Source organism: Ahaetulla prasina, chromosome 12, assembly GCF_028640845.1.
Source record: "Ahaetulla prasina isolate Xishuangbanna chromosome 12, ASM2864084v1, whole genome shotgun sequence".
In the NCBI taxonomy this organism is placed as follows: domain Eukaryota; kingdom Metazoa; phylum Chordata; class Lepidosauria; order Squamata; family Colubridae; genus Ahaetulla; species Ahaetulla prasina.
This window is the reverse complement of record NC_080550.1, coordinates 8785579-8800433: the sequence shown is the minus strand read 5'-3', so window position 1 is coordinate 8800433 and position 14855 is coordinate 8785579. Positions and strand designations below refer to the sequence as shown.

The following is a 14855-nucleotide window of genomic DNA, read 5'->3' as shown; positions in this document are numbered from 1 at the left end:
TAAATGAGTTTTGCTCCATTTTATGATTTTTCCTGCCACAGTTGTTAAGTGAATCACTGCAGTTGTTAAATTAGTAACACGGCTGTTAAGTGAATGTGGCTGCCCCATTAACTTTGCTAGTCAGAAGGTCGCAGAAGGTGATCACATGACCTCTGGACACGGCAACCGTCATAAATATGAGTCACTTGCCAAGTGCTTCAATTTTGATCAAGTGACCGTGGGACGCTGCAATAGGCGTTAAGTGTGAAAACCAGTCATAAGTCACTTTTTCCAGTGTCGTCGTAACTTTGAACGGTCACTAAAGGAGCTGTTGTAAATCAAGGACTCCCTGTATTTAATTTCACTCGTCTTCCTCACCATTTCTCTGCTGCTTCCGTCTTGAAGCAGAGCAACTAGGATTTTTGTGCTGCGTAGATTTACATTTACTTCTGTGGCATGCCTCATTTTCCCCACCGCTTTACCCCAAAATAGTATTTATTTATTTATTTATTTATTTAATCATATTTGTATACCGCCCTATCTCCCGAGGGACTCAGGGCGGTTAACAGGCACTTAAAAAACACATAAAAAAACACATAAATACAGCATAAAAACAATTAAAAAACTTATTCTAAAAGCCCAATAATTAAAAATATAAAAATAAAACCCAATTTAAAACCCGTAAATTTAAAATCTAACTCAGTCCTGCGCAAATAAATAAGTATGTTTTAAGCTCGCGGCGGAAGGTCCGAAGGTCCGGAAGCTGACAAAGTCCTGGGGGTAGTTCGTTCCAGAGGGTGGGAGCCCCCACAGAGAAGGCCCTTCCCCTGGGCGTCACCAGACGACATTGCCTCGCTGACGGCACCCTGAGGAGTCCCTCTCTGTGAGAGCGCACGGGTCGGTGAGAGGTATTCGGTAGCAGTAGGCGGTCCCGTAGATAACCCGGCCCTATGCCATGGAGCGCTTTAAAGGTGGTCACCAAAACCTTGAAGCGCACCCGGAAGGCCACAGGTAGCCAGTGCAGTCTGCGCAGGATGGGTGTTATACGGGAGCCACGAGGGGCTCCCTCTATCACCCGCGCAGCCGCATTCTGGACTAACTGCAGCCTCCGGATGCCCTTCAAGGGGAGCCCCATGTAGAGAGCATTGCAGTAATCCAGGCGAGACGTCACGAGGGCGTGAGTGACCGTGCATAGGGCATCCCGGTCCAGAAAGGGGCGTATCAAGGTAGTCCAGCCCAGGAAACCAACATAAGGAATACTACTTTTATTATAAGGTGTGAGTAACTGAATGTTGTAAGTCTGAAAGGGCTGCCCCCTTCTTTCTGGTTCAGGGAAGCAGGGAGGGTCAATTCTGAGATGCTTTCTCAAATTACATTTCTGGTTTAGGCTCAGATGTTGTTTATCAGACGGTTGTCTAGACCACAGCGCTTTCTCTTGTCTCTCAAGGTTATTCTCACTGTCCTTTAGAAATAACATGGTTATTAGCAGGCTACTTAAAGCCATCAGGTGATGATCATGCAGGAAGAATTGTGAAGACAGCGCAACCGGAAGTGAACTCTTTCAAAGTCCTATTGGGGAATTGTTTAACATTTTAAAGCCCCTATACGTCTATACGTATAGAGTCCACAGAATACTTAAAAGGCAGATTTTTAGGTCAGTCCTTCAACGAGGGAAGGAATAATCTCAGATTCAAAACACCAAAGATTCCACTCACCATCGAAGTTATTTTGTTCTAAAAATTGTATGTGCTACATTGAGCTGCCTGATTTTTTTTTAAAAACAGGATAAGGTATCAAATAAGATAGGTATCACTAATAGTCATCATTTCAGTAAAAAGTCTTCTCTATGCCACCTTATGGGGACGCGGTGGCTTAGTGGCTAAGACGCTGAGCTTGTTGATCGAAAGGTCGGCAGTTCAGCGGCTCGAATCCCTTGTGCCACTTAACGGGGTGAGCTCCCATTACTTGTCCCAGCTTCTGCCAACCTAGCAGTTCGAAAGCACGTAAAAAATGCAAATGGAAAAATAGGGACCACCTTTGGTGGGAAGGGAACAGTGTTCCGTGTGCCTTTGGCGTTGAGTCATGCCGGCTACATGACCACGGAGACGTCTTCAGACAGCGCTGGCTCTTCGGCTTTGAAACAGAGATGAGCACCGCCCCCTAGAGTCGGCAACGACTAGCACGTATGTGCGAGGGGAACCTTTACCTTTACGCCACCTTACAGTATTTTGAAGACAGCCAGCATATCCAGAACTGGGAATGTGAGACTCATGGACACCATCCACAGGAAACATGTTTTTAAGGTCAACTGCTCCGCTTGACTTAAAAGTTTATTAAAAAAATTAAATAGGGAGCCGATCTACCAGATAAAGAACATAATTAATAGGAGGAACTTTGAGCCCCATAAAAGTCCCTCTGGGATGTTAAGACAACTTAGTTCATCTTCTAGTACGTGAAGTTTTCGTGATTGGCCTCCCCCACCCTGAAGCTCATTCGCAAATAATGCAGCTTACTGTGCCAGCCACTCGCAAAATTTCAAATGTGCCCCACCTTGATATGGTTACCTACTTGGTCCTACACTGTGAATGCTTTTCTTCGCCTTGATCAAGTTTGAATATTTTGCTGTTTTTATTATAAATGCTGAACCATATTTTTAATGCATTGACTGGTAGAAGGATAGGCTCCGGTTAGTTATTATAGCTTGCTGGGCTGCTCTTAGCTGCAGTTTCCCTCCCTCAGGAAATGTATCTTATTACCTTAAGCGTAGGCAAGGCTTTAATGCTCGATTCTACAATGATTCAGTGGTATGACCTTATTTTTTGAATCACTTGCCTTGAAGTACAAACAAATGAATAACGAAATAAAAATACCCACAAAGTATTCTGAAGTTTTATACTCCGTCCAAAATAGAGCTCAGACCTCAAGGATCTAGTCCGATTAACGCTGATATTTCTTTTACCATAGCTTGATAATTTCTTCCAAGTGCCTTGGAATTTTGAAATTGTTTAAATTATTCAAAAATCAACACTCAGCTATTATTATCCAAAGTATAATTTCAGGTAGGAAGATTTAGCCCAATTTATGGCATGGATTAACAGCTGCGATCAGAAACTTTAGTAATAGTAGTAGTATAGAAAGAACTATTTCCTGCCCTTACTGGCTTTCACTCAGTTTTCTTATGTTCAAGATAGTATTTTTAAAGTGTAAATGATCTTAATCAGGATACTTTAATGTTTTCCTATATTAATTTTCCACTTTCTAAGATTCTCATCAGAGACTGTAGATAAAAACAACTGATGAAGGTATGCAAAGAACATTAATGGATAAAAGAGAAAATAAGCCATGATATATTAATTAAAAAGAATAATCAAACAATAAACCAAGAGAATAATATAGATAATTTTCCTATATTGGATTTACAAAAGAGCTTGTTAAAGTTTTGAAGAATTTTGTGAGGAGAGAAAAAATGAAAAGAAATCAAGTTCCATGATATTACCTGAACAGACTAAAGGTTAAGAATTGTTAGAAATAAAAGGAAGGAATACAAAGTTGGTTTATTGGATCAATATTAAAATAAGATGTTATCCTTGATAAATTTTATTGGATTTTTGCTGACATCCGGACTGAATGATGAGGCTTTAAGGATTTGTTTAGAGATAAGAGATGGGATGAAATGAAAAAAATCACTTTTTCCCCTTAAATTATGTTATCACTTTTGTCTCAATTAGGCTATTCTAAATACATATTGTAAAAGTTATGCAATATCTATTTTGCAGCAATTATTTTCCTATCTACTAATCTAAGGTTGAAATCTTCAAGTAGGATTAAAATCCTAATTTAGATTTCTTTTAAAAAAAGCCACTGAGTCAGAGATAGTTTGGTAAGAACTGCTGAGCAAACAGGGCTCATTTCCCAAATAATGACATAATCCACACCAAAAGAGGCACCCTTAGATCCTACAGTGATTCCCTTGCACCAACACAGCTGTATTCACACTGGAAGGCACCAAATAATTACGTTTATTTGTGCCAAGTCAGGAATGAACGTATCTTCTATAGATTCTGCAGCACAAGTTTCAGCCACTATCACCAAACCTGAAGTCAATGTGGATATTTTAACAATAAAATATCGGAGGAATCAGAATTAAAGCTACAGGCATGTTTTGACTGCACTGATTGGAATATTTTTAAAGATACCTCTGCAGACCTGGATGAACTCACAGATACTGTAACATCATATGTCAGCTTCTGTGAAGACCTATGTGTATCTACAAGGAACTTGCGAATACACAGTAACAACAAACCTTGGTTTACACCTAAATTTAAGCAGCTACGACATTCTAAAGAGGAAGCCTACAGAAAAGGTGATAAAATGCTGTACAATCAGGCCAGAAATGCACTAACAAGGGAGATAAGAGCAGCAAAAAGAAGCTACTCTGAAAAGCTAAAGAATCAGTTTTCAGCAAATGAACCAGCAAACATGTGGAAAACTCTTAAAAATATCATCGGCTATGGCAAACCTCCTTCCCAGGCTGAAGGTAATCAACAACTGGCAGATGACCTGAATGAGTTTTACTGCAGGTTTGAAAGGAAACTACAGCCACCTATCTCCACAACCCCCATCTCAGACACACCAACAACAGCCAAGCCTCCTACAACTGACCCCATTTCATTGGGTTCACAACCCCTAGTGATCACAGAAAAGGAAGTGCAGGACCTATTTCACAGACAAAAGCCAGGAAAAGCTCCAGGCCCAGACAAGATAACTCCTTCTTGCTTAAAAGTCTGTGCTGACCAATTGGCCCCTATCTTCACCCATATTTTCAATAAATCACTAGAGATGTGTTATGTTCCTTCTTGCTTCAAACGCTCTACCATCATCCCAGTGCCGAAGAAGCCCACCATCAAGGAACTGAATGACTACAGACCAGTTGCTTTAACATCTGTAGTCATGAAAACCTTTGAAAGGCTAGTGCTTTCCTACCTGAAAACCATCACGGATCCGCTGTTAGACCTCTTGCAATTTGCATACCGAGCAAATAGACCAACAGATGATGCTGTTAATATGGCTCTGCACTACATCCTACAACATCTTGAGTCTCCAAAGACCTATGCAAGGGTCCTTTTTGTAGACTTTAGTTCAGCATTCAATACCATCATTCCAGACATTCTTCTAACTAAGCTAAACCAGCTACAGGTACCGGAACAGACTTGTAAGTGGATCACAAGCTTCCTAACAAACAGGAAGCAGCAGGTGAAGCTAAGCAAGGTCACATCAAATACCTGTACAATTAGCACAGGGGCCCCCCAAGGCTGTGGGCTCTCCCACTTCTCTTCTCTCTGTATACCAATGACTGCATCTCCAATGATCCATCAGTTAAGCTACTGAAGTTCGCAGATGACACAAGAGTGATTGGTCTCATTCGAGACAATGACGAATCCATATAGACGAGAGGTCGAATGACTAGCCTTGTGGTGCAACCAAAACAATCTGGAATTGAACACACTCAAAACCGTAGAAATGGTGGTAGACTTTAGGAGAAACCCTTCCATACTTCCACCTCTCACAATACTTGACAACACAGTATCAACAGTAGAAACCTTCAAATTTCTGGGTTCTATCATATCGCAAGATCTCAAATGGACAGCTAACATCAAAAACATCATTAAAAAAGGACAACAAAGAATGTTCTTTCTGCGCCAACTCAGTAAGCTCAAACTGCCCAAGGAGCTGCTGATCCAATTCTACAGAGGAATTATTGAGTCTGTCATTTGCACCTCTATAACTGTCTGGTTCGGTTCTGCAACCCAACAAGAAAAACACAGACTTCAGAGGATAATTAGAACTGCAGAAAAAAAAATTGCTACCATACCTCCTTCCATTGAGGATCTGTATACTGCACGAATCAAGAAGAGGGCCGTGAAAATATTTGCAGATCCCTCGCATCCTGGACATAAACTGTTTCAACTCCTACCCTCAAAACGACGCTATAGAGCACTGCACACCAGAACAACTAGACACAAGAAGAGTTTTTTCCCGAAGGCCATCACTCTGCTAAACAAATAATTCCCTCAACACTGTCAGATTATTTACTGAATCTGCACTACTATTAATCATTTCATAGTTCCCATCGCCAATCTCTTTCCACTTATGACTGTATGACTATAACTTGTTGCTGGCAATCCTTATGATTTATATTGATATATTGACCATCAATTGTGTTGTAAATGTTGTACCTTGATGAACGTATCTTTTCTTTTATGTACACTGAGAGCATATGCACCAAGACAAATTCCTTGTGTGTCCAATCACACTTGGCCAATAAAAATTCTATTTCTAAATTTCTATTTCTAAACAGTTTCAACTAGAACTTGGGTCTTCCCGCTTTCTAAAGAAAATACTCAAGCAAATAGGGCTATTGTGAATGGAAGAACTTTTCAACGAAGACACCAGCTTGGTACTTACTTAAGTGGGTGCATCATATCTTCGCCTCGCCGTCTTCCATTACGACTTCTACTCTGATTACCCATGAAACCGAAAAGGCCCCCACCAAATATGTGGGAGAATATATCGTCCATTCCGCCGCTTCCACCACTACCTTCCCGGAGGCCTTGTTCTCCATATCGGTCGTATAATTCACGTTTCTCTGGGTTCGAGAGGACTTCGTAGGCAAAGCTGATTTCCTTGAACTAAAGAAAGAGAAAAGCATTTAAAAAACAAACAAACAAACCCTTGATTATTTTCATCCCCTAGTATTTCAAGCCAAGAAGAAAAGTGAGGTTACCATCCATGGATAATACTGGAATGGCTACTGTTTTGTAGGTGAATGTAGACCAGTTCCAGAAACAACTCGTCTCATTTGGGCACCTAACATTTCGTACTATCTACCTTCCTAAGCCTCTTCTCTGCTCACCCTGTTTAAACTTACGGTCCACTCTTAATGTACTTAGCTTTCAAGCATCTTAAGTGTTTGTCACTCAAAAGTACCAAGGACCCCTCATTTCAACCCTGAATTACAAATATTCTCCTTTACTGGTCCCGTCAGTCCTCCCAGATAAACCCGACAGGAAACGTGATTTAGATAAATTAATTCTACCTTACTATAATGCTATATTATTGGTCTGTTCCTGACACCATTTTTAACTGCTTCATCCATTAGGACAAGTCCTTCCTAAGTTCCTTTCTCTGACCAATAAGCCACAGGGGGCTCCTCCCACTTGTCTCCTAGGTAGCATCTTTTCTCCATACATTACACTACACCTCCCTTGACTCACAATTATGAGGAAGATTTGAAGATTGCAAGCTACTCAGTCTCCCAATCTTCTGACACAAAAGTAGAGATGAATATATCGTCTGTTATTACAACTGCAGGCCACTGTTTTTCAAGCAGCTCATAGGAAGACAGGAATCATCTTACTTTATGCTCATAAAAAGCTCAGAGCAAGTAGTTCCTATGTCGTGTCCCACTCCTCCGCTGACGGCTGGGTCCGGGAAATCCGAATCAGGCTTGCCTCTGCAGCTCTGCCCAAAGTCCTAGCAAAGTCCTCAGAGCAGGCAGGAGACCAGTAAGTGACTTCAGCAAGATAAGTTTGACTTTTGCCTGACTCAGAGACTGCCAGAAAGTAGCTCCTTTATATAGGCCATGGGGTGTGGCTCCATGACTCAGCACTCATTAAGGCCTGCCCCTCCCTTCCCTCTGTTGCCTCCGCCTCTCCAATCTTCTGATGCGAGGGTCACTCCAATCAGCTGTTCTTGGGAGTAAACCCTCCTCAGGCTCACCTGCTGTGGATGAGGGGGAGGGGTCTAGCTGCTCCGTTTGCCTGGGCATGGAGTCAGGGCTGGGGCAGGGAGATGCTCCTTCTTCTGCAGTTTGTGGGGGCATGGAGCCAGGACTTGGGCCGGAAGGCATACATTCCTCAGTGTTGGGGAGCAGGTAAGAAGGCCCCGGCTGCTCTGAGGGCGGGCAAGACACAACATCCTAGTGGATTTAGATTGAGATTGGAACTCGGCCATCTCCCCAATCAAACTTGAACACTTTTTATTTTATGGCGAAGACTGAACTGTTGTCAACTCCTAAAACCATGGGCTAAACATTCACAAGCTATTTAATTCACAATTGCATCTAGCTCAGTGTATGGTGCGAAATATGTTTCAGAAGCAAGTTGCAAGGAAAACAATTCATACCTTGTCACCTGCGTTTGGATTCTTATCCGGGTGGTATTCTTTGGCAAGCTTACGATATGCCTAAACACCAAAAAGAAACCAACGCAAGAAGTTAGCAGGCAATCATGCATTCTCTGTAGTTCAAGCTAAATTAATATGTAAAATATCCAACTTCCATGCAAAAATATACGTGAATGAGTATGTTCTGGTCCTCCAGACATTCTAGAACTACAGCTATAATAATCTTTCTTCATCAATCACACAGATTAAGTCTGATAAGAACTGGAGTTCAACAGGATCTGCAGGGCCGAGAATTTTTTATTCCTGGACAAGCACAAGTCCCTTTATAAGGAATACAGATGACCAATCAGAAACAGGAATCAATGTTTGTAGCCATATAGCAGTATTGTCCCAATATAGATTGTTGGGTGGTTAGACCAAACATTTGAGGCAACCCCTTCCAAAGGGGAACTCCTTCTCACAAACCTAGAACCTTTTTCCCCCATTTACCACAAAATTCACCCTTATTAACATTCCCAAATTAGTCAATATGGAAAAAGCAACAGTCCATGATTATGCATTATTCATAAGGAAAAAAAATGTATTGAATTAAAGCCTGGAAACTAATAGCAAATTATTATTAATTCCATATGAGGGCCACAGTGGGTGTTCAAATGTTGTTGAATTCCATAGACGTGGATGGGTTTAGTAAGAGTCTAGCAACACTAACATTATTTATTTATTTATTTATTTAATCAAATTTTTATACCGCCCTATCTCCCGAAGGACTCAGGGCGGTTTACAGCCTGATAAAAACACAAGAATAAATACAAGATAAAAACAATATTTAAAAAACTTATTGAATTAGGCCAGATTTAAAATTATAACTAAAATAATTAAAAAACCCATTTAAAAGCTAAATTTAACATTAAAATTCTAGGCCAGTCCTGCACAAATAAATAGATGTGTCTTAAGCTCGCGGCGAAAAGGTTCGAAGGTCAGGAAGTTGGTGGAGTCCTGGGGGAAGTTCATTCCAGAGGGTGGGAGCCCCCACAGAGAAGGCCCTTCCCCTGGGTGTCGCCAGTTGGCACTGCCTGGCGGATGGCACCCTAAGGAGTCCCTCTCTGTGAGAGCGTACGGATCGGTGGGAGGTTCATTACCTGAAGCTTCAGGTTCCTCCCCACCAACGCCGCATCATCACCGCTGACCACTTACCTCCCTCTATCACTGCTGCTACGACTGCTCTTGTTATTAGTATAACGCAGAGGTCAGCGGCCTGTGGCTCTGGAGCCGCATGTGGCTCTTTCACCCCTCTGCTGCGGTTCCCTGTCACTCAAAATATGCGTCAAAACTGCCAATGTGCGACACCTGCCGGCATGCGATTTATTGAGCCTACCCCCGGTAGGCCAACCATGGATAAATCCAAGAAAAGAAAAGTTTCAGAAGAAAACAGAATGTATAATTCAACTACATATGCTAGTTTTATGGCCGCTCAAGAAATAGTCAGGCACGGGAAGGGTTTTGTGGCTCCCGGTGTTTTTTTTTCTGTGAGAAATGGGTCCAAATGGCTCTTTGAGTGTTTAAGGTTGCCGACCCCTGGTGCAACATCTACCCAGAGCTTTTATTTTGTACTTTGGTTTCTTCCAGGGATGCTGAACTTTTTGGTACCATGGTTCAGACTCAGCTTAAGCAGGAGCAGCTTTCCAAAAAACCAAGGACAAAGCAAGAAGTGCTTTTCGTCTGAGAAAATTAACGTAATGTTAGTCAGCTGTAATTAAGACCTTTATTTAATAATGTTCTTACTCTCTCGCCTTCCTAATTACAATTTAGCAGCACTTTTGGGAAGGCTCTTAGGACTTCCTCAAAGGACTACATAGAGTCGGGGATCTCATGATATGAAACGCTCGTTTACAGCTTAGTATATGATAATTAATAACAAGTATAACTTGTTCAATAAGTACATCTTAACCTGGTCAATTAGTTTCATTTCTAAATAATCATTCACGGTTAACCTAGCTATACTTTACATCAAAGATTAACTAAATCAGTGTAATATTTTCTGAGATCAGCAGCTCAAACCATTATATAGGCATAAAAGATGACTCACTAAAAAAAAAAGTGCCAATAATCAGCTTTCATAAGAAGAGTACAGCTGTCCTAACATGGCCAAGACCTTGGAGTATTTTAAATGGCAACCCAGTTATTTTTTTTATGGGAGGTAATTGTTCCTAAGAACTGCAAGTATTATAAAAACAAAGTCAAATCCATTCAGCATGTTACAGACCACTCCTCTTTTTCAAGATATAGAGATAATCATGCCAACGCTTCTTTTGATATTAAAAATGAAACCGCTTTGGGTTCTACTTGGCCTTTGCCAAACCTTTCTTCTAAAAAGACAAGCAGCAAAAGGATGGGAGTATCGCTACGCAATGCACATTAGATGGAGATACCACCCAAGAGTTGTTAGTTGGCAACCATTTTAGAAGTGAGGAATGGAACTCTCCACCACTGATAATTGCCAGTTATAATCGAGAGAGTTCCATTTTGGTAAACCTGAGAGAGAGAATATCCATGCTAGATTCAAACCACTTTCAATGAACTTGGGGGAAGGATTAAAGTGGCCAGGTGCTCAACTTGATCCCCTAACAGCATCGGCTATGTTAAAAGAAATTCATTCACGTGTAGTTTTTTTTTTTTAAAAAAAGAGTGCATTTTCAGTTCCACGTTTATGAAATCTTTATGTATGCTCTCAACAGGCATGTTGGGATCCAACAGAGGTATTCAAAATTAGTGCCAAAGAACAATTAATTTTACCCTCCATCTAAGAAACTGGATTTACAGGAGGCAAAACATCACAGAATATCAAACTCAATTTGTTTGCTCATGGAGAAAGGCTATATAGGACAGAAGATAGGATTTTTTCCCTACCCACCCCCTAGTAGGGATGTCAGCTGACACCTCACACTTGCTTGTTGTTACTATTTGGTGACAGGCTGCCATGAACTGTGGGGAGGGGAATGAAGAGGGGAATGGTTTGGGAAACGAAAGTAAATGCTGTATTTCCTCAAGACACTGCCTCAAGATCACCCAGATGGAAAAAGGGCCATGTACCAAACTGAGCCTTGCCTTTCACTTGATCTCTAATAAACTATATACCTTTCTCAATAAATGGAGCCAATGATCGTTTTTACTGGGAGGCTTAAGCTGTGGACAAGGGATCTTATTTTCCAGTTGACCTCAGGTCCTGTGACTTCCTCCCACGCACCTCCTTCCTCAATAAGAAACATCCAGGCCAAACCAAAACTCCCCAATGTCTAGGATTCCTTTCCCAGCAGCAGCACCTTCTTATCATAAAGAGGCAGGATATAGTGATTAACCAGTTGAAAACTGCACTATGGGATGGCAGTCCGTTGGCCTGGGAGACAGAGGTGCTGGGTTGGCTGGTTACAAAAAACAAGGACACAGATGGTCAACGGATCAGTTACTGAGACCAAGGTTAGACGCAATCCCTAAAGTGGGCCAGGTGAAGGCAAAATGTCAACAGGATTTGATTTACTGAAAAATAATTATGAATTAGACAATGCCGCCTTTAACAATTTCCCTATCTCTGTTACTAGAAATTATTTTTGGTAATACTTGAGAAGTTTAAGGGGACTATATAGCTCAGCCTCATGGTGATTCTGCAGACAGGAACAATTCAACTGACTGAACTGTTAAGTAACCAAATTTACTTCCATGAAAAGAAAAAAGAAAAAGAAAGAGTAGTGTTAACTCATTCTTCTCCTCCTGTGGGAACGAGATCAGAAGGTGAAAACAATTTCTAGAACACACCTAAGACACTGGAGCGAGAGAGAAGAAAAAGAAGAAAGTAATTTCTGGATCATCAAAGCAATCACAAGGTTATCCCATGAAATGATAAGAGGGGAGATATGCAGTTACCCTAAAATGTTTTTTTCAAAAGAACAAGAATATGGACAAAATAAGAAAGCTATATTCTGATTTGCTTTTCCCACAATAATTGTTTAAGGCAATTGTACAGAATGCCTATTCTTGGGAAGGAATGAGGAAGAAGCCAAAGAAAAAGGAAGCCCCAACATTTCTCTATTCTTCACACTCCAGAGTAGAGCATCATATATTTAAACTGATGTTTACATATATACACATGGATGAGTTGCTCAGCCTCTCCCAAAGGGGCAAACAGAGATAGATGCTTGGATTACAGCTCTAGTTGGGGATGTTGGGAGTTGCAGTTCTGAGAGTATTTGGACAGAGTGCTGAACACAGGAAGTCTAATCCTTGATACACAAAAACATAAAAGGCAATGGAAAGCCAAAGGATTTGCTCAATTATTAATGTCTTGCTGCAAATCCAGATCTTACAGCCTGGAAACCATGAATAAGATTGAACCCAGCAAGATGGGTAGCTACAAAAATTGTTCAAATATTCAGCCAAGCTGAGAAGATAACGGGACTTCAAATATGTGATTCCCCCTCCTAAGCTAGGGAGGGAAAGGAAGAAGCAAAAGGGGGTGCTGCTGATCAGGATGCTGCCCCCCCTCCTTCCCCCCCCCTGAACCTGCAAAGTAATCTCCATTTTCGCTCACCCTACAAAACTCCCAGTATAACTTACCAGCACCCGAATTGCAATATTTCCTATTATCCTTTCCTAACAACTTACTGTACGCCTTGCATCCTCCCAAGCCCCCTTTGCCACCTACTACAATGACCCCTTTTATTCTTTCCTGCATGATAGCTTGGGCAACAAGCCCCATCCTCCCCAGCACCCCATTCCATCATCCATACAACCTCTACTATCCTTCTCCACCTGACTACAACCCCCATCCTCCCCAGCACCCCATCTCTCCCTCATACATCCCCCACTATCCTTCTCCACCTGACTACAACGCCCATCCTCCCCAGCACCCCATCTCTCCCTCATACACCCCTCCACCCTTCTCCACCTGACTACAACCCCCATCCTCCCCAGCACCCCATCTCCCTCAAACATCCCCCACAATCCTTCTCCACCCAACTCCCATCCTCCCCAGCATCCAATCTCTCCTCCATACACCCCCCCCACTATCCTTCTCCACCCAACTACAACCCTGATCCTCCCCAGCACCCCATCTCTCCTCCATACACCCCCACTATCCTTCTCCACCTGACTACAACCCCATCCTCCCCAGACCCCATCTCTCCCCATATACCCCTCCCTCTATCCTTCCCCACCCGACTACGACCCCCATCCTCCCCAGCACCCCATCTCTCCTCCATACACCCCCACTATCCTTCTCCACCTGACTACAACCCCATCCTCCCCAGACCCCATCTCTCCCCATATACCCCTCCTCTATCCTTCCCCACCCGACTACGACCCCCATCCTCCCCAGCACCCCATCTCTCCTCCATACACCCCCACTATCCTTCTCCACCTGACTACAACCCCATCCTCCCCAGACCCCATCTCTCCCCATATACCCCTCCCTCTATCCTTCCCACCTGACTATGACCCCATCCTCCCCAGCACCCCATCTCTCCTCATACATCCCCACTATCCATTTCCTCCTGACTACAACCCCATCCTCCCCAGACCCCATCTCTCCCTCCCTCTTATCCTTCCCCACCCGACTACGACTCCCATCCTCCCCAGCACCCCATCTTTCCTCTATACAACCTCCCACTATCCATTTCCACCTCACTACAACCCCAACCTCCCCAGCACCCCACTTCTCCTCTATATACCCCCCTCTATCCTTCTCCACCTGACTACAGCCCCCATCCTCCCTAACACCCCACCTCTCCTCTACACAACCCCCCCATGTTTCCCCACCCGCCTATAACTCCCATCCTCCCGATACGACGCTGCCCTTCTCTAGCTGCCGCCCCCGGCCCCTCGCATTGCAGATCCTCCACCCCTCCCATGACCCCCCACCTCGGCTTCTACCACCACATGCCCTACGAGGTATTCTCACCCCCAACCTCTCTCCTTCGATCCTGTCGGGCCTCTCTCTCTCTCCTTCACCCCCACCCCTCACCCCTCTGAGAAGGCCAATCGCTGCCGGCCCCGGTGGCTCTGCTCGGCGAGGCCTCTTCCCGGCTTCCTCTCCGGTGAGGCCCTTCAAGGAAGGAGCCGCTTGGGAAGGCCTCGGGGCTCCCTCCTCCTCCCTCCCATGACCCCCCACCTCGGCTTCTACCACCACATGCCCTACGAGGTATTCTCACCCCCAACCTCTCCTTCGATCCTGTCGGGCCTCTCTCTCTCTCGCTCCTTCACCCCCCCCACCCCACCCTCACCCCTCTGAGAAGGCCAATCGCTGCCGGCCCCGGTGGCCTCTGCTCGGCGAGGCCTCTTCCCCGGCTTCCTCTCCGGTGAGGCCCTTCAAGGAAGGAGCCGCTTGGGAAGGCCTCGGGGGCTCCCTCCCTCCCTCCCTCGAGCCGGGCCTGATTCCCTTCCTCGGACCTTCTTCAGCTCGTTGTCGGAGACCCCCGGCGGCACCCCGAGGATGTCGTAGAGCTTGGTGTCGGCCACGTTCGCCATGTCCGCGCCGGGGAAGGCCGCTCCGCCGCCGCCGCCGCCGCCGCCGGGAAAAAAGGGGGAAGGCCGCGAAACGCCGGGAGCGCGACGGCGCCGCGAGAGCTTCTGAGGGGGGGCAGGAAAAAAAAAGCAGGAAGGAGGGGGAAGGCGGGCGGAGAGCGGAGCAAAGGCCGCACGCA

At 44.1% G+C, this 14855-nt stretch overlaps 1 protein-coding gene across 1 annotated transcript in view; it reads right to left on the bottom strand.

Moving 5' to 3' along the window:
- Positions 1-14855, bottom strand: part of DNAJA2 (DnaJ heat shock protein family (Hsp40) member A2) — a 21620-nt gene extending 6765 nt beyond the window's left edge. The window contains exons 1-3 of the mRNA XM_058154778.1: positions 14602-14855; positions 8164-8223; positions 6445-6668 (exon numbers count right to left, since the gene is read on the bottom strand). Of these exons, the coding sequence (XP_058010761.1) occupies positions 6445-6668; positions 8164-8223; positions 14602-14679 (362 nt within the window). The 5' untranslated portion in view covers positions 14680-14855. The remainder of the gene's footprint in view (positions 1-6444; positions 6669-8163; positions 8224-14601) is intronic.